This window comes from Ascaphus truei, chromosome 2 (assembly GCF_040206685.1).
Source record: "Ascaphus truei isolate aAscTru1 chromosome 2, aAscTru1.hap1, whole genome shotgun sequence".
Classification (NCBI taxonomy): domain Eukaryota; kingdom Metazoa; phylum Chordata; class Amphibia; order Anura; family Ascaphidae; genus Ascaphus; species Ascaphus truei.
Window position 1 is genome coordinate 173,713,207 of NC_134484.1, and position 19,546 is coordinate 173,732,752.

At 39.6% G+C, this 19,546-nt stretch overlaps 1 protein-coding gene across 6 annotated transcripts in view; it reads left to right on the forward strand.

The window, feature by feature from the left end:
* DCDC2 (doublecortin domain containing 2) overlaps positions 1–19,546 on the forward strand; it is a 228,049-nt gene that overhangs the window by 51,385 nt on the left and 157,118 nt on the right. For all 6 annotated transcript variants that reach the window (XM_075585596.1, XM_075585595.1, XM_075585590.1 and 3 more), the window contains 5 exons: positions 8,434–8,510; positions 8,603–8,734; positions 10,130–10,276; positions 10,767–10,821; positions 15,427–15,619. In XM_075585596.1, the coding sequence (XP_075441711.1) occupies positions 8,434–8,510; positions 8,603–8,734; positions 10,130–10,276; positions 10,767–10,821; positions 15,427–15,619 (604 nt within the window). The remainder of the gene's footprint in view (positions 1–8,433; positions 8,511–8,602; positions 8,735–10,129; positions 10,277–10,766; positions 10,822–15,426; positions 15,620–19,546) is intronic.

Below are 19,546 nucleotides of genomic sequence, written 5' to 3' on the forward strand. Positions count from 1 at the left end.
TATATATATTCTATGTAGTTGATTAAAATATATTAGAAATATTTCCTATAATTAGGGATGACCTTTTCCTACCATATGCATAATGGAAATATTGACTATGTTATTGTAAAACAGACTGAGGGGCCTATGTGCTAAAGGTTACAAATGGCATTTTTTTGCATAAAAGTAATGCATTGTAATCTCAAATGTATTGGTACTTTTACTTTATTTGTCTTAACATGCGCCTCAAGCATCAGAAATGCTTCAAACCAAATATTTGGGTGCACAGAAATGGAATGTGCTTGGCTTGCAGATGTTAATGGCATGTACTAAACAAATTGTACCTGTGTGCCAAAAAAAGTAAAAATGGTGTCAAAATTGGCCACCAAGTTGAACCTGGCATTCTAAGGCTGCGTCCCCCATGCCGCTTACCACGCTCATGCTTGAGTGGTGACGTCACCAACTCTCGAAGCATGAGCGTTCGGCTGTCCGGCAACTTTTTTGGTAAGCGCGAGCGGGGGGGCCGTGGCCGGGGGCATGGCCGAGTAGTGACTGGCGCTAATTGGCTGAGGAGGTCATGTGACCCTTCAGTGCGCCTCAAACACAATTTTATCTGTCTCGGAATGTGCCTAGCGCCCGCAAGCGTACATGCACGGGCGCACGCGCGCTGCGTGAGCATGGCCGGACAGATTAAAATTGATTCTGCTGACAGCGCTAACCGCCAAGCGCAGTCAGCGGCAGCGTGGACGCAGCCTAAGACATCTGTTTTTATTGTTACTGCAGAACTAAGTCGCTATGTATTAACCAAAATGTATTTGATAGTGCATAAGCACACATAATGCTGTTTTAATTGAAATTGCATTAATCAGGAATTCAACATGACCCAATGTGCCAAAACTCAATAAAAAAAAAATGTGACGTCTGAACTCGCATATCTATGTGGGACACATTTTTTGAAGTTCTGTAATACTTTTGAGAATTAACAATGTGATGCTCAATACAAATGTTAGTACATAGGCCCCCATTAGATCATTAGGCAGATGATGCTTTTTGGGTGTATGTGAAGTAACCCCCAATATACTGTATACCATTTACTTGCTTAAATCCCTAATTATAGGATCTGCATGGTTCAAAGTACAGTAGTAATAGGTGGGATCTTGCCGCAAAGGATTTATTTTAACTAACTTTGTTTTTAATCGACAATATAAATATGTTCCATTATTTGCAATGCATTCATTTTTGTATATTGTTCCAATTAATTTGAAAAGCCAGAGGGCCTGTGATCATCCTTTCAGGGTAGTGACCTGATATTCCAATGTTGCTTTGTGCTGATAAAGCTTGTTAAAACTACGAGAAATCACCAGCAGAAAGTTGGCACGCACACTCTTAGTTTGTTGGTCAAGTAGCAAACACAACTTGGATAATTTCCTATAAGGAATTCTATAACTAGCAATCCGTGTCCACAGATGGATGTGGACAATTTTGATCAATCCTAGATTGATCACAATACGATTTTTCATTCTACAATATTTAAATATTGTGTGTGTGAGTTTGGAGAGAACATATGTCACGGCTGCTTCTTCCCATTGTACAAAATGTGAATAATGGTACAATTACTCCAGTAGGTGGTATGCAATTAGCAATATATAATATAATCATAATAGGGGTTATATTGTAATCCTTGAAAAACCTACAATTTCTTTACCAGCATTTAATGGGAAAGCTAGTTATCCAATTTAGCTAAATCTGAAAGATTCTTAAGAAACGTGTTGTGAAATCTTAAGTAAATGGGAATAAAGTATGCACACTAGATGAAACAATTGATTGCAAACTTTGTACTTCAAATAGTCCATTTGTATATTACAAACCTTATCATTAAAGAACTTGGCAAAGATCACCCCTGGTTCCGAAGATCCTTACCTACATGATAGGTGTTGGTAGCCGCTCTGCCCAGATACCAGGGATCAAGTAATGGCCGTTGTTCAAAGCCCCTGCGCCCAGCGGGCTAATAGGAAGCCGTGCTGTCATTGGGTTCACCTCTCAATTGGCCCTGCGTGACGCAGGAACTTTAGGCTAAGATTATAGTAGGCACGCGATGGAGCGCATGGCGTCACGCACGCCTGTCGCCCCGAGCGATGGATGCACTTAGCTGAAGGTGATAGGAAGGCATGGCGGTCACATCAACAGGCTGTTTCACCCTCATCAGCTGACCCTCTCGCGTGATGCGGCCGCCACGTGAAAAAACAAAATAGTTTATTTTAAAAAATTTGCCACACGGTCCCTCTGCATCATGCTCGCGCGCACTATGGCCGGCCCATAACAGCTGCTGCACTTTGTTCTCGCAGCGTGTGATATCGCACCCACCGTCTCGCCTACTATAATCGTAGCCTTAAACTTTAAAGCCGAGCTATTTTAGCCTGAACAGCTACCGACACCTACTATAGAGGTAATTCCGGAGCTAAAATTATTGGGGTTCAGCTCCAAAGACGACCTGCTTCAATCCTGGGTAAAAAAAAAATGTCAATATTGGAATGCACATTTAAAGACAGAGGGATGCAGTATGTATCAGAATGGAGCAGTTTGTCGAGAAAAAGAAACCAGTAGGTAAAAGAGAAGCTGCAACACCTGTATTTCACAGTTCTTGCTTCAATAAACACTTGGAGAAGTAGGTGAAATCCTTTCAGATTTACATGCAACGTAGCCTGACATGTTCCATATGCTTTTAAAAATTAATTTGGAACTAATCTCTTAGTAGTTGTGGTTAAAGCCACCAGACTTGGCAGATTTCTTTGAAACAAGGACAATGGAAAACTGCACCCGTTGATGACGGTGAGCAGTCGGACCTGGAGTTTGGAACACGCACTTCACAACAGCTGTTATCAGCAGCTACTTGGCACATTTATTATAGTGAGGACAAAAACAACGGAAATAAACTAAAATAACAAACCATCCTGATTAAGTAAGGGCATTACACAGACGCTAGCGTATACAGAGAGTATTAGTTCACCCCAAATCAATTGTCAGAGGGTTTTCTGCAGCCACAGCCTTGTCTGGCTGATTGCTCCTCCCTTTTCCCAGCTTCACACTGATATTTTATACCCACAAGCTCCACACACAGGGCACTTGGATGTATCTCTAAGTGTAGCCATGCCTTGTCTGGCTACCAGTCTGCAACATAAGAGGTTATACAAGTATCCACTTTTCCAAGGGGATATCTAACTTTGCAGAATGAATAACTCCCCAAAACAAATTTATGTTACATACTGTATGTTATATTTCAATAATCCCCTTCCAACAACCACACCTCAACTACTGTGAACTCGGAGGAATGGACTATTTCCAGAATCAGGATGATATAGTTAGAACAGACAGCGGTTCCGTAAGGACAATTACTGCTCAAATTGCCACAGAAATCCTGCAAGAATGAAACCCAAAACATTCCCTGAGGTTAATCACTTTTACTGGATACTGTATTTTTTTTTTTTTAATTCAATTTTTTTTTTTAAAGAAACTTAAATCACAGGATGGAAGAAATAAATCAGAAACAGGCGGCTAGCCTCTCAAATACGGCAGCACTTGCTTTAACCATACACTTGCTTTTTACTAACACTTTAACTCTTTTCCTGCCAGACTTGCAGAGAATCTCACTTTAATTCCTTCCCTGCCAAACTCGCGGAGCATTTTAGTAAACTACACTACCGACACGATTTATTCGAGCAGGGCTAGTTCCGCAAGCTGGGGGATGCCCCGGCTTGCTAGCCCCACTCCCTCGGCGTGCCGCGCGTCACTGATGCGCGGTCACGCGTCATCGGGTGCCAGCGCCCCCTGCACGCGCGTCCAGGGCTCCCCGAGGAAGCCCTGGTGTCCCGCGATGTGGGGGACGGCGGCAGGGGGTTCCGGGGGACCCGGCGGACCCGGCAGCGGGAGGGAGAGCGCCCCGATCGGAGGGCGCTCTTCCGCTGCTTCGGCGCGCGCCCGGCACCCTCCGGCGCGCGCCAGGTTACTGCTGCGGCCGAGAACGGGCAAATGCTCGAATAAACTCGGCCGCAGCAGTATCTCTTTAACACATTTTAAATAAGTGTCAAACTTGGCCCTGTCACAGTGACACATTTTAATGCATCTTATTCTAATCTTAAACTATTTCCTTCCATAACTCCTCTTCTAACCACTACCCAAAGGTTGAAAAGGACCAAATTTGTAGCAAAAACACCTTGAAACATTAACACAAGGTCAATTAATTGACACAATTTGAACCTGTTTCCAATTAGCAGCGCTTGATATTTATTGCTATTAAGGTTTTTAATACTAATTTATTTTTGCAAGCAATTGTTATATCGGATGTTTGTTTTTACTATCTGCATATTCTATTTTTTGAGGGGTTCCGAGTACCCTCCTTCCCATTACTATGATGCAGCTCCTCCATTAATTTTTAAATATATATCCATGTAGTGGCGTGTACAACATATTTATTATATAATTTCAGTGGGCTACAAATCTTACATCTTGTCTACAGGTACAAACGGTTTCTTAATATTATCAGAAAACATTTGGAGGGGTGTACACTGAAATGGGATCGTTCCAAACAGTCCGAGGGAGCCAAGGAAGATGGGCATATGTGCCACAGGAATAGCAAATGATGTTTAGTATTCACATCACAAATCTACTGCTGCTGCAGCAACAAGTCCGATAATGTTACATTATTAGTAATCAATTAGAAGAAAAAGGTTGCAGAATTTGACAAGCCTTCACATTTAGTGGTAAACCGATACTTAGTGGGTTTATTCATTCAACTGTGTAAGGCCTTGATTATACTTATTAAGAGCTGCAAGGCGGCAGCGCTATTCTGTGACATCACCCAGCGCTGCTGCAGAGCAGCATCTTGATTATACCGGGGAGGGAGAGCAGAGGAGGCTTAGAGGCGTGACCGTGAGCGATTTGCCCTCATTGGCTGATCCCGCTCATGTGACACAGCCGTCACAAGAAAAAAAACGAATTTCTCAGTCTCTTCCACAGCAGTACGCATTGCAGTACGGCGCACCGCGAACGCCGCTTGCGGTATAAGCAATGTAATTGAATGGAAGCTAATTGTTTTGGTGCTGTGCGGCGACACTACACGCGACGCTGTGAATGTTTTTGCCTAAGGCATTATCGGTCCGATCCGCACTATGGCAGTTTAAGGGACAGCCCCCGTAGAGTGTGAAACCAGAGTTCTGGCTCAGGAGAACCAGAACAAGACTCTGAGATACTTTGCAGATTTCCACATGAAACAGAGCACTCATCGCTACTGTGCACTTAACAAATCTTCTGAGTATTTCACTTTGTCAAAAATCATGAGTACTTATTTGCCAAAACATACATACACAGCTGGATTAATGTTGAGCGTATAGCTATAGATGTGCTTCTTTTCAGTGTTTCTTGCCAATTAACAAGTGACCAAATGAGAGCGCTGTACAGTATACTGCACTCAGATGCCCAGTAGTGGTAGGATAGTTATGTTAATAATGAACTTTTATTAGCTATGTATGTACTGTGTGTCTGTCTCTCTCTCTCTCTCTCTCTCTCTCTCTCTCTCTCTCTCTCTCTCTCTCTCTCTCTCTCTCTCTCTCTCTCTCTCTCTCTCTCTCTCTCTCTCTCTCTCTCTCTCTCTCTCTCTCTCTCTCTCTCTCTTTATTTATATATTAGGTCAGGCTGACTAAGTAAAATAGGTGAAAATTACACTATGATATACATAGTGTCATAACTCCAAAGGCAGTGTATACGGTACCAGTGTCCTGGTATAGGTACACCAGCAGTTGAGATGTTAAATATATATATATATATATATATATATGTAAAGCAGTCCAGTCTACATGGAAAATAGACTGCTATTGCAGAGGCTGCCTGGCAATTAGGACTGGCTGTAGAGGTAAAGCAATAATTGCAAGTGGAGCTGTGAAACTTGGCAAAATTGAGCTGAGGTAAACAAACAGCCCCTGTGAGGATAGGAGATATAAATGTTCCTGATCCGCTGTGCATAATAGCAAAGAAGAGTAGTAACTCAAATAAGGAGCTTTAAATTGATGCCCTGATCAAATCATGGGAGGGGGAATAGAGGACCCTACAGCACTATTAGTCTGATACTAGTAGGCATGTATATGGATAGCTGGCGCTTCCAAAAACCAAGAAGACCCTCCGTAGGGTATATGCAAACCGCCTGGACCTTAGCACTGTGTATATTAATGAAACGGCATCCCTGACAGGGAACGGGAACAGTGCCTGGTGCTCACAGGCACACATATACAGCACAGCGATATCCCAAATGTTGTCTGAATAAACAATAAGTCCACAGTATAACTTACAGTTGGTAGTGATGTCCTCTTGTGGTATTCTTATGAGCAGCGTGCGATCCACCAAAGCATATGGTCAGAAAGGATGAAAAAATAGGCAGCGCACTGCCAACAAATCAGGAGGAGGCTCGGGTTAAAAGTGAAGAATTCTTTATTCCATAACAGGATCAGACAAACGACCCCCAGACATGTCCAGCAGCACCACACCTACGTGTTTCGGGCCGGGTGCCCTTTATCAAAAAAGGACACACGGCCCGAAACGCGTTGGTGTGGTGCTGCTGGACATGTCTGGGGGTCGTTTGTCTGATCGTGTTATGGAATAAAGAATTCTTCACTTTTAACCCCTGAGCCTCCTCCTGCTTTGTTGGCAATGCGCTGCCTATTTTTCATCCTTCCTGATACTAGTAGGCAACCTGTGGATACAAGTAAATTATAATACTTTGACAGTGTGACCAACGGGGAACCTGCAACAAACATACACACAAACAAAGTATCTGATTGCCCTGGAGAGATCACACGCTGACGTGATGACATCAGAGCAGCGACCAACGAACGTTTCGCATCATCGTGACGCTTTTTCAGAGGTGACCCGAGCTGTGTGTCTGAAGCTCCTTTATGTAGCCCAAGTGGTCTGGAAGCTAGGTATACTGAAAAGAGGGTCCCAGAGAATCTGTATTAGGTGTCGAAATGGAAATGGCAATGCCAAGGATATTACAAACTATATTTATACTGAATTGTAGTAATCCCTTTTAGATAGTAGAGAGCATGTGGCTTTCCTAGTTCATAATGATAAAGTATGTCTGAAATTTGATAAAAAAAATTCATGAAAAGTCTGGATGGGGCTCAAGCAAAAAGTTTTGATCCGTGTCACTTTTTGTATGTCAGCCTAATGTGTATGCCACACACCTAATAATAGTTCATTATTAACATTATAACTATCCTACCACTACTGGTCATCTGAGTGCAGTATACAGTGCTTTCTCATTTTGTCACTTATCTCAAATCAAATAAGCTTTATTGGCATGACGAAAGAACATTTCAGTATTGCCAAAGCATGAATAACAGCGGGTAGGGTGTAATGGTTGCACAGTACATGAATTATAGGGGGTAGGATATAATGATTACATGGGATAGTGGGCGTCTCTCAGCATGCAACAGGTGCTGATATAGTGTGCAGCCAGTTCTGCAATGGTTTCATCTTCTTCCAGGATGATCGCTATTTTTTGGTATATTGTTAAAGTTCTGGATAAGAGCTGTGAGTTTCTCCAGGTGGGCACTCCTAACGTCAGAGTATTGTGTGCTGCGCAGCAGGAAATGTGTTTCATCTTCTACTTCTCCTAGCTCACATCGCCGGCACAGTCTCATCTCCCAGGGCTTCCAGTTCTGTCTGTGTCCTGTTTTGTACCTTACTGACCACATTTCCACAATAACAGCTGAGCAAGGAGTGTCCTTTTGCTAACGTTAATTTCTTGCCAATTAGTGGTAATGTGGTAAATCTCCTCGTGACACGGACTACTTAAAGCCGCAATACATGCTAGCAGTTTTTTTAACATAGGTTTGAAGCAAGGGGTCTCCGGGGCTGAACCCCGTTAATTTCAGCTGTGGGACCCCATGCTTCCGGAGATACCTCCTTAGTAGGTGCTGGTATACTTTTGCTCGGCTAGCAGGGATTACGTAATGATGGAGTTTGAAATCTCCCGCGTCCTGCGGGCCAGTACAAGTTCGACTTCCTATTGGCCCACGTGACGAGATACTGGGTTTCAGATCCGCAGACCCCCTGCTTCAAACCTATGTTACAAAAATAACGATGAAAAGAACAAAACGCATGAATTGCTCCTTTAAGAAATGTATTGGACTTGGCAGCTCCTATTACACAATTGTGTAAGATACAGAGAGGATGTTTTGTAAATAAAAACAATAAAATAAGTGTTGATGTTTTACTCCAGTGGAAAACTATGCTTTATTTTTATGAAAATATCCGCCAGTATTTGTGCCCTTTTTTGCCTTTTACAAAACTGGTAGCAGATTTTTGTCTAATGGACTATAATCCTTATAGGGTAAAAGCTATCTGCCTTGAGCATGCTGTCAAAAACTGAAGGAATGTCCCCTTACTACTCTTCTCTTGCAGGTAAAACCCGTATCTCATAGCAGAATCAATGTATCTGCACGCTTTCGAAAGCCAATTCAAGAACCACGTACGGTTTTGTAAGTCAACTTTCCTTTTTTATAGTGTAATACAATATTTATCTCTTAATGTTTAAGAACCCTTTTAAACACTATTATCATTACCCTTGCAGCTTAATTGCTAATGGAGACATAATAAATCCAGTTGTGCGTCTGTTGATACCTAGAAAAATACTGGATCAGTGGGAACTTGTCCTTGCAATGGTCACTGAGAAAGTAAGGATCAGAAGTGGAGCCGTGCACAGGTATGTGCTCCTGTGATTGTCAAACAACTGTTTAACAATGTATTACTGTATATGCTGTATTTGTTTGTGTGTGTTGTGGAAGCAACTGTTTGCCAATGTAATTTATACCGTATATTTAAAGTTACATTTGTCTAATAATCTATTGATGTGGACAAACACATTACCACACATGCGCAGTTGAAGTTGGGATTGAAGCAGAAAGAACATGTTTTCTAAACTGTTATCTAAAATCACCCACAATTCAGTACCACATAAAACATGTTTGATGCTGTAACCTGTCATGCTTTTGCTGTTTTAATATCCTCCTTGCCAACATGCTCCTGGCATTAGCCAAGCTGGCCATATATAAGACCAGGAAGCAGTGTTTGGAAGGGGAGGTCCCAATGACATTGTGGGGATGTTCCGGGCGCTGGTGCATTCCCGTATCCGGGCAGAGTACGCTCATGCTGAGTCCACTGGGACGGTGTTAGAATTTGCCTCCCAGTGGGCATTAGTTGGCGTGCTCTGCTTGGTGTCCCCTAACTTGGATTTATTTAAATGCACCTCCCTAATTTAGTGCACTTTATTTATTTTACAGTGCACTTTGACAAGGTTTATTTTATATTTTAGTTTCACCGGTTTTTCTTTTTACTCGTTGGATCACCAACGAGTAAGTTTGTTCCTCTGATCGCCCGGCTTCGCCGGCCAATCAGTTCGAACCTGGTCGAAAATAGGCTGTTTTTAATATTATTGCAGGAGGTAAAGGATCGCCTCAGATATATTACCGCCTCTGTCACGTCTGCAAAAACTGTCATTTTGGAGACGCTGAAGTTTTCCCACACATTGAGAAGTGAAAAACTAGTATACGGCACATGCAGAAACCTGCAGAAAAATGATCAGTGACATTACAACCAAATGGGTTGCACAATGGCCAGTTTTTTGAGAATAATCAACATATGTATGTATAATTGACTGTTAAATGGTCAAGCAAGACTTTGATTAATGCAAATATTGGCTATAATATGTAGCGCATTTTGTGGTGAGGTGTAAAGCTGGAAATGAAGTTAGGGAGGTATCGATGTTGGGCATTGGTAAAATTGCAGCGTGTGTATACCTTGGTGTGAAAAATAGAATATTGTATAGGGAGTTGGACATGTCTAGCATAAATCACAAAATCTAAGGTGAGGTAAACGAAATCCCGAAAGCCACTAGATATGGTTTACTACCACAGAGAAGAAGATAAAAGAAGGTAAAGATTGTCCTGAAAGTGGCTAACATGACAATGTCCACTATTGTTGATTATATAAATGTATTAAACCATTTACAAATAAATCTATAACAATTGGCATTTTATTAATTTAAATATCAGAGACAGACTGAAGAATGTCTAAAGTTCAATTATGCACATCTCAACAGGCTATATACTTTAGAAGGAATTCCGATACATGATGGCTCAGAACTGGAGAATGGACAGTTTTATGTCGCAGTTGGCAGGGACAAGTTCAAAAAGTTGCCATATGGGGATCTCATTTTTTCAAAGTCTTCAACCAGGAGGACTTATGGGTAAGTTTGAAAGTCAAGGCCATAAAGCGATTCATTTTCATGGTGATTGGTTGGTTTCTCCCACCATTTTTGAAACACTTTTGCATTATAATGTAGTTCATGTTTGTGTTCTTTGCCAAACAATGGGTGCAGCAATGTCTCCACTAAGAGTGTGCACATAAAAAACATCTTGTATGCGCCACATTTTATTTAACCTCTGCAGTATTTTTCTTTTATTCACTGACCGTCTTTAAGTTTTGTGCATTGAAAACCTAATTTCTGGAGGATAGTCTAATGCTTGCTCTATTGTGTACGCATTGAGACTTACCATTTGTCTGTAGAAAACATTTTTTTTTGTATGCTTACAGGTCTCGTTCAATAAAGTGTGACGTGTTTGCTACTGTTCCCTATTTTACATTCACAGGCAAATTTCAATGTAATTCCAAAGCTTGACTGATTGTTAATGTTTATACTTCTCCTATTTCAATATGAATTATTTTTTGTTTTGCAGTTCTAAAGCCTCTTCACTGCCGCCCATAAATGGATTCAGAAAGTCTAAGGAGAGTGTAAGTAAAATATTTCATAAGTGTTTAGGGAATGACTACTTTCATAATAGTGTTGGGGAATAATCTGAATGCCACAATACTTCCATGCTTATTAAGATATTGGTAAAACACACTGGGTCGTATGCTGAATTGCAATGAGCCATTTCAGTTTGGAGGTAACAAATTCTGTCACTGAATTGGTGAAAATACATGGCGAATTAGTACAGGACAATTTATTTTGTGTTTGTTAGAAATTACCAGACAAAACTAGGGTGTATCGTACCATTTTCCAAATGATATGTGCGTGTCAGCAGGAACTGTTTAACAGACAAATCAAAGGTGCTCAAATTGTAGAAAATAATGTTGACATTACAATATGAATATGAAAGTAGATATGAAGGGTAGCTTATCCAAAATTAACTTTAGTTTGGTGGATCAGAGCAGCTTCAGGTGCATTAAACGAACCAAACAGTGGCCTATATTTACTAAGCAGTGCTATTCCATAAAACAACTAACGAATGGGCCATACTGGTTTAAATTGAATAGCACTGCATAGTAAATATGGGCAAAAGTGTTTTTGTGGTGAATTTTATTTGGGATTCAGCTATATTCTGTTCAATGGCTTGTGTTGTGTTATGCTCATATATGATGCCTCAGATTGGTAAAATAGTAGACAATATAACAGGCAATTGCTGAAAAATGTCTCACTTTTGTTGACTTAGAGTATAGCAAAAGATCTAATTGGACTGTTCAAAGAGACTAGTTAACAGCAAATGAGGGGTAAAACATAATGGGGTCCATTCTCCTATTTCCCAAACTAACTAAAAAGAAAGAGGGCAGAATGAATTGCAGCCTTTGAGTCTGCTAAGCCAGGTTCAAATCCCAGTTGTAGCTCTCCATGTGACTTTGGGCAAAACTATTTATCTCCTTGTGCCTTAAGCACCATATTTACAAATTAAGGTCTTTCCAGCACAGGAACTCGTGTCTGCAAAGTTCTCATACAAGGTGCTTGATGGTATTTATAATGTAAAGAATCATATTTACAATGTGCACAACAGAATATGAGCATCCACTGATTATCATACACAATACATTATAAGTATTTAATCAGAGAACCTGGAACAGTCATGAAAAGTTCTTGCCAGCAAATCTGTTTGGATGAAAAGGCAATTCTTTCATTGCAGACTAGTAGGCAACTTGGTTAAGATGCAGTCTGGTAATACAACAGACAAAGAAGCTGAACAAAATCTGTTGCTCTATTCAAGGAAGGTTTGTGCCAATCTTCTGGGAATGTACATAGTGGGCAAAACAAAAAGCGGATTATGTAAGCCATCAAAACAGCTTGGCTTGAAAATGATTGGTAAGAGCGGAGGTATTTCAGTTGATATCAGGAAATCCATAAATAACTAATTTTGACTCCTTTCTGAGAGAAATTGATGGCAACCCGGCTAATATATTAAAGTACCAAGCATTGACCATCATGACCGATCACGTGGTTTTCTTTTGCAGTATAAAGTACCTTTGTTGTAGATTTTTTTCCCCCTCCAAAGCTATGAAGTAGTGGTTCTAAAACTGTGATCCTTAGACCACAAATGGTCCCTGGGGACTCTGTTGGGGGTGCACAAAGCCCATAACCACAAATGGTCCCTGGGGACTCTGTTGGGGGTGCACAAAGCCCATAAATTAATTTTATGCCGCACTCACCTGCAGATTGTTACTTTTTCTACTGCAGATGCCACTTTTCAAACTCTGGCTAATTCATTTTGATAATACATAATTATGATTCAAGCAGGCTTGAATTGTGTTTTGATCAAAAGATGCAACTAAATGGCTCGTTTGTTACTAGACTTGGGTCCAAAATGATGAAATTTCACTAATAAAGTGCAAGCCAATTTGGGTGGAGCACATCTTTATAAAACATGATAATTTTGATGAAGCATTTTATTATCTGTCACAAAATTCAGGCACAAGGTGTTGTAAATAGTTTTTCCTACAGTAGGAGACTGAAATCAAAAACCTTTCATATACATATATACTGTATATATTTAAAAAAATAATTGAGATTTTGTCATGTCAACAAGAGTACTGAAATATCAGTCTACTTGTATTTTTCTTTCTGCATTTATCTTATTTGAGAGTACAAGATCTATCTTTGTAGGAAAAAAAATTATAAGGCACATCTTACTTGTGAGATCAACTATGAAGAGAATAACAAAATTAATAGTATTTGGTGTTGATGCCCAAATATTGGAACATTTGTATCTCACCATAGTAGGCAAGTTTTACACTTTAATCTTTACCATGCTTTATTTCTGCTATGCAAATTACTTTATGATTTTCTTACTCTTCAAATAAACTGCTACCCACTGTCCAATTTCTAGTCTTCTTGCTTAGCTCTGACCCTTTTTTTCCTCTTCCTCTGGAAAAAGGTGAGTTGTACAGGGCTTCCCCTGCAGACTCTTCTTCCTTCCTTTAGTATATTCCACCCTTTCCTTACATTCCAAAATATGTGTGTGTCCCTTTGTAATGCATTGGATATTGTCCTCTTTATTTGCATTACTGAACGTATAAATATTCTCCTTCCCTACTTTTGTTCTAGCTGATACAATTCCTTATTTTTACTCACTCCTGCTCTGAAGTCTATTTATCAAAGCTCCCATCTTCATAAACTGAACAAAACTGGAGAAAGTAAATCAACACCAGATTAATTACAGAAAAAGAATCCAGTTGAGATATCGTCCTTTTGTAAATCTGGGTGCAATTTCTTTACACCAGTTTATCCCTAGCTTTCCAGCAGCGATACTCTTATAAGTAGACACCATGAGTTTGTTTCTACTTTATACAGCAAATTAACATATTACTTGTGAGGACATTCACATGTCACAAGCAACACTGCTTTCCCCCATTATCTCTTGGCATACAATGCTTCCATTGCAGCCAGGGATTCTGGGAAATGACATGCAAATGAGCACTCACAGTGTCTACTTTATGAAGGGTATTTTATTCATTTTCTACTTTTGTTTTGTTGGTTTAATGTAGAAATGTGAAAATGATTTTTTTTGGTGTTTCTCTTTGTACTGACTTGTACTGTAGTGTTTTTCCACACTGCCTGACATTTTCACATGTTTCCAAGGTAAAGTCTTTTATACTTCTTTGATTTATTGGGGATTAATGCAGTCAAATTGAAGGGAAGCTTCTGTATCGACTCCAGAAGATCCCTGCTTCAGAGACTGGAGCCACAATATTCTATTAGAGACGTTGCGGATAAAAGCCTGGCATAAGTCATTCTCTTAGCATTTTATTGCCCGAGTCCATTAAAATGTGCTCACCTCCTTCCATTTTGTACATTGTCCTGAGCATTAGCTTGGGCCAATTTCACTTTTAGGGTTAACTGCACTTTTCAGTGGCAAAAACAATAATATTGAGGCTTTGGAGTTTAATAGTACCTTCTGATTTTGCACTTTCACATGTTTCAAACCAATTATTTTATTTGACAATACTTTGAAATGATCCTGCCCTTTCATAGTTACAGTTAGTAAAGTATAATGTATCAGATAACAGTACTCAACCCACTTCTAAATTGCATATTGAGAAAAGCAAAAGAACACAACAATAGCTATACTGTATCAACTTAATAAGGTTACCCCTCCGTAACGTTTGTATATACCTTGTCACCTTCATTAAACAAGGAAGGGACTCCCCGATAACACATAACATTACGGGAATGATGAGGGTGCCAGTGCACGTAGATCTTATGTGATCCGTCTGCGTTGCTGAACTCTGCTAATCTTCTGGAATGTATTTATTTATGCTGTTACTAGAGGAACTGCTGTAGCCCATGGACTTGCTTTATCCACTAAATAATGGTGGCTAATTATGCAGGTTGCTGTAGTCAAGCAATGTGATGCAAGGTATGTGGTTTGTTCTGCTGCCAGGGAAACCAGCACCACAGTTGCAAGAGCAGCCCCAAAGGTTTTAAATAAAGCGAATCTCTTAGGAGCTGTAGTTTGGCATTGGGGACACAGGGGTGCTTATGAACGTGTGTGAAGTGTAAACAAGTATTTAACAGTTGCCACACATTTTTATCACATGTAAATCTTTCTTAAAGCTCTGGATCTCAATAAATGTTTATCAGAATAAGATTAAGGTGATAAGAAGAAAAAGACAAAACAATCATCCAACAAACAGAAACCCCTGTAGTTCAAACACTGCATAATAATTAAAAACTGGAGAAAGCTTGATGAGCCTGTATTGGACATGTGGAAAGACATGTATTTTATTTGTTTTTACTGCTCCATAGGGAAGTACAGTATTTTACAGTATGCTAAATATGGGAAATTATATGTAGTAACAGTATTTTGCTTATGATACTAGGCAGCTAAATACTTTTTTTTCATGCTGTGTGTGATCTTGGACCTGTTAACACTTAAAGCGCCTACCTTTTATGTAAAGTGATGTAGCATACAGTATCTTTTGGGATGTCACTGGGTGTCTGGTTACTATGCTACAATGGGTTCACATGTAGGTATGCATTGCAGGATTATTTACCTGTCTGTTAGAATTGTTTCTTGTACACTGAACAATGTGAAAAGAATTCACATAGTAGTGATGTTATTTTGTTGACAGAGGCAAGAACGACACACTAAATCTACAGGAGGTTCCTCTGATGCTGTGGATAACCTGATGTCTCCTCAGCCTCCAAAAGCAAAAGTGATGAAAGACTACATGGTTAATTATACGTCACAAATACCAAGAAAACCCATCAGAGTGAAGCAGAACAACGAACAAATTAATTCAACATTTATGTTTCCAGAGAGTGGTAAGTACTTGGCTACAAAAGTCATCTAGACAAATAAAATGATTGAACATTGTTAATGAAATATTCTGAAACATATTTACAAAGTTTGATGAACCATGTGTTATTTAAAAGTTTAGGATTTGTACCTGAAAAGTGTTATTTGGTAAGTTCAACTTGACCGTACATCTATTAAGAATGTTTGTTTGTCCCCTAATAGGAATCCCAAAGTGTGCTTATTGTGTGTATGCCTAATGTATTTTTGGGGATTGTGACATTCTGTATCGGTACAGAGAAAAAAGTAAATAAATAGCTAATTTATAAAAAGTCATTAATTAAGTAATAATCCCCGAAGAACAGGGCATTACTAGTTAATAATGCCCTGGCTGGAAGTGTTGAAGGCCTAAGGCGAAGCCGAGGGACTTTAACCCAGCCAGGGCATTATTGGCCAGTAATGCCCGGTTCTGAGGGGATTATTACTATTATAGGCTAAATGTAGGCTTTTTTCATAAAATAATAGACACTTTTGTAAAGATATATAACTCGGAACTACGCTGATGTGTAGGCAAAAGAAGTAAAGTAGCAAATGAGAGGGGAGATAGGTGGTGTGGGCGGGGGGGGGGGGAGAAAGAGAGGTGAGGGGGCGAGGGAGGAGGAGAGAGGCAAGGGTGGGGGAGAAGAGATAGGTGAGAGGGGATTGAGAGAGGTGGAGGAGGGGAGAAGAGAGGTGAGGGGGGGGGAAGGGATGAGAGGGGAGAAGTGGTGGGGGGAGAAGAGGGGAGAGGGAGAGGTGAGTGAAGGGGAGAATGGGAAGAGCAGTTAGGGGACAGTGATTTTAACTACAAACTAAAAAAAAAAAAACAGATTAAAAATTACCTTAGCAGAAGCTATACAAGTGGTGGAAGAAATATTACTTTGTTGCAAGTAACAAAGTTACTATTTGGAACCCGCCAGCTTCTGACAGCACTAGCAGCTGAGAGAGAGCCTGCATGTGCTGCCACACTGAGAGGAGAGAAACGGAGATGCCGCACTCCCCCTGCATTTCTGAAAGGTGAGTTGGCAAATTGCCAAAAATAAGAATACTAACCAATCGGAGAGCAGGGATTTCAGTAATGCCCGGAATGTTACTGCTTTAGCCTGTAATAAACGATATCATAGAGTATGTGAATGCCAAAATGCTACAATTTGCGTATTTTTTTTTTTTTTTCCGCAATGCTTCAAATTTCTTCTGGTTGGGATGCTTTACCAACCGAATGAGAATTGTAGGCACTACTTTTGCTGTAGTACCATGAACAGTGCAGACGTTATTGCCCCGGCTGGCGCACTCCTGCGAGTAAAGTAGTGCGTGGGCCCCGCACCCTTTTTGCATGTTGCTGATTTAAGAACCATGGCTGGTTCCCCCGCTGGCACGTTCTATAATGTTAGCGATTGCAAATAACATCTGGTAAAACTCTTTGGCAAGTGCAGGATGGGGTAGGGAGTTTTTGGGTCTAAATTCATCAATACAGCATACATGACCATCGGCAGTACTTTATCTGTTACATAAAGCTTTGCAACACTCAGCGGAATTTCCTCCTAACAAATGAAACCGTTTGTGAGGTATAGGAAGGTGAAGAAAAATGCAATATGAAAACGTGAAAGAAAATGCCAACTTCTTTTAATGAGAAGGCTGAAAATGGTGGTTGATAAGTGACAGGATAAAGTGACGATTTTCCTGGGTCTTCAGAGATATATATAAAAAAAATTCCCCCCCCTCCTTTCCTGCCCATTCTCTCTTTTTTGTTACTTTATTTATTTATTGTTACATGTAAGTATTATAGAATAACAAGGTCGATTTTATATGCAGGCCAATGTACACCATGTTGTTTGGTGGTATATTCTCAATAAAATCTGAGTTAAAAAAGAAAGGTAAAAGAAAAATTAGGATTTCACATTTTCCCACTCAAATAACTGCTTATTGCCTACTGTCTAATTATTACTACTATTGCCTAATAAATAGTTGTCAAAGAATAAAAAGCGAACATTTGTAAGAACAATATGTATGTACGTATGTCTTTATTTATATAGCGCCATTAATGTACTTCACAGCAACAATACATGTGACAATCATATAAATAACAAATAATATAAATAACACAGACATAAAAGTAACATTTAAGAAAAGGAGTCCCTGCACGAAGAGCTTACAATCTAATTGGTAGGTAGGAAGAACATACAGAGACATTAGGAGGGTGTTCTGGTAAGTGCGCCGGATACTGAGGGGAAGGGCATTCCTGAGGTGTGGGGCAGCAGTGAGAAAGGTTTAATGCAGGATAATGCTTTAGATACAAATGGGGTAGAGAGAAGACATCCTTGAGCAGAACGCAAGAATCGGGATGGTGTATATCGAGAAATTAGGGCTGAGATGTAAGGAGGAGCAGAAGAGTGAAAAGCTTTAAAAGTGCATTGTTTTGGGCTAATAAAGTTTAGAAATGTATATCTCCTTGCCAAAATAACTCACTAAATTATGTTTAACCCACATAATGAAATATGTTATAATAGGATTCATAAACGAATGAAGAATAAAAAATGACTTATCAAACATATAAATGTATTGAATATTTGTGTCTTGGAGGCTAATTCTATACACCGAAGAGACCGGCTGTAACGCACGATGACCGGGTAAAAACTGCCGTTCAAGTAAATGAAAGTTTTCGGCAGGTCATGTGGTGTGGTCGCCTGCCTCTGAGCTTAGAGAATAAGCGGTAAATCGGAAATGTGTTAAGGTATCTGAGGGCTCCATCTGGTGGTCCATTTGGGCAGTTTACAGACATTGATGTATGCTAAAAAAATATACTGCACGTGCAAAGACTTTTTATTTTCACCTTCATATGTCTGAAAATGTGGCATACTATACAACCAATGATTGACCTGTAATTGTATTCTGTTGTTACTGTTGGAAATGAAAGAAATGCAGCATTCCTTAATGGAACAGTCAATTCAAACGTTATAAAAATGTTAACATTACAGTAAACTATTTTGTAAAATGTTTGTGATTACATTGGAAAATATTCCAAAACGAAATGACTTAAAGAGTAAAATGTCTGCCATTAGTATTTTTTAATCTGTAAGCAAAAATGACATTCTATTACGTGTGAGCACATTACCACTACATCTTATACAGCTATTAACCTGCTCATTTTGAACAGTGACACACACACGTCTATATCTAGGTTCTTAAATTGTAGGATTTTGGTGTTGTGTCTAAAGTTTCCCTCCAAGGGGGAAAAAAAAAAAAAAATATGCAGAAACGCACCAGATTCTTAAAAAAAAAAAAAAAAAAAAATCTAATTGAAGGCAGTTGTCATTTTCTTCTTTGCAGGAATGACCTAGTGACACTGGCATAGGCTTTTGATTTACAGTGCCATATCCCTGTGACGTTGGACACAATTCTTAAAATCTCTTTGCCTCAATAATAAAAAAAAAACTAGGTTGCATGAACAAGATATATATAAATTTACTGGTTACAAAGCTGAGAAAGTAATATAATAAAAATATCTTGTGATATTGCCATTTGTCTGCTATATCAAAATGTTCATCTTGGGGAAGCCACCGCTAGCCTCAGGATTGAGTGTATCATATGGAAAAACAATTCAGGCATCCCATTTAATACCTGATGGAATAAAGATAAAGATGAAAGGATTTTGTGATGCCCACCAGGGTAAAATAAGATTGCTTGATGCATTTAGGGCTACAGAGCTTAGTCTAGCATTGTTAGAAATTGAGTTTGTCTCTTCACAGATGTCCCTCAGGATGCCTTATAAATCCAAAGCCTTTTTTCCTAATAACATTTCCAGTTTCCTCTCAGTATATTTTATCTAGCTGAGTCATTCTGCTGCAGACTTGCACATCCCTGATATGTATTATCTTTTTAAACCTTGTGTTGTAGGTACTGTGTGTCATCTGTCATTG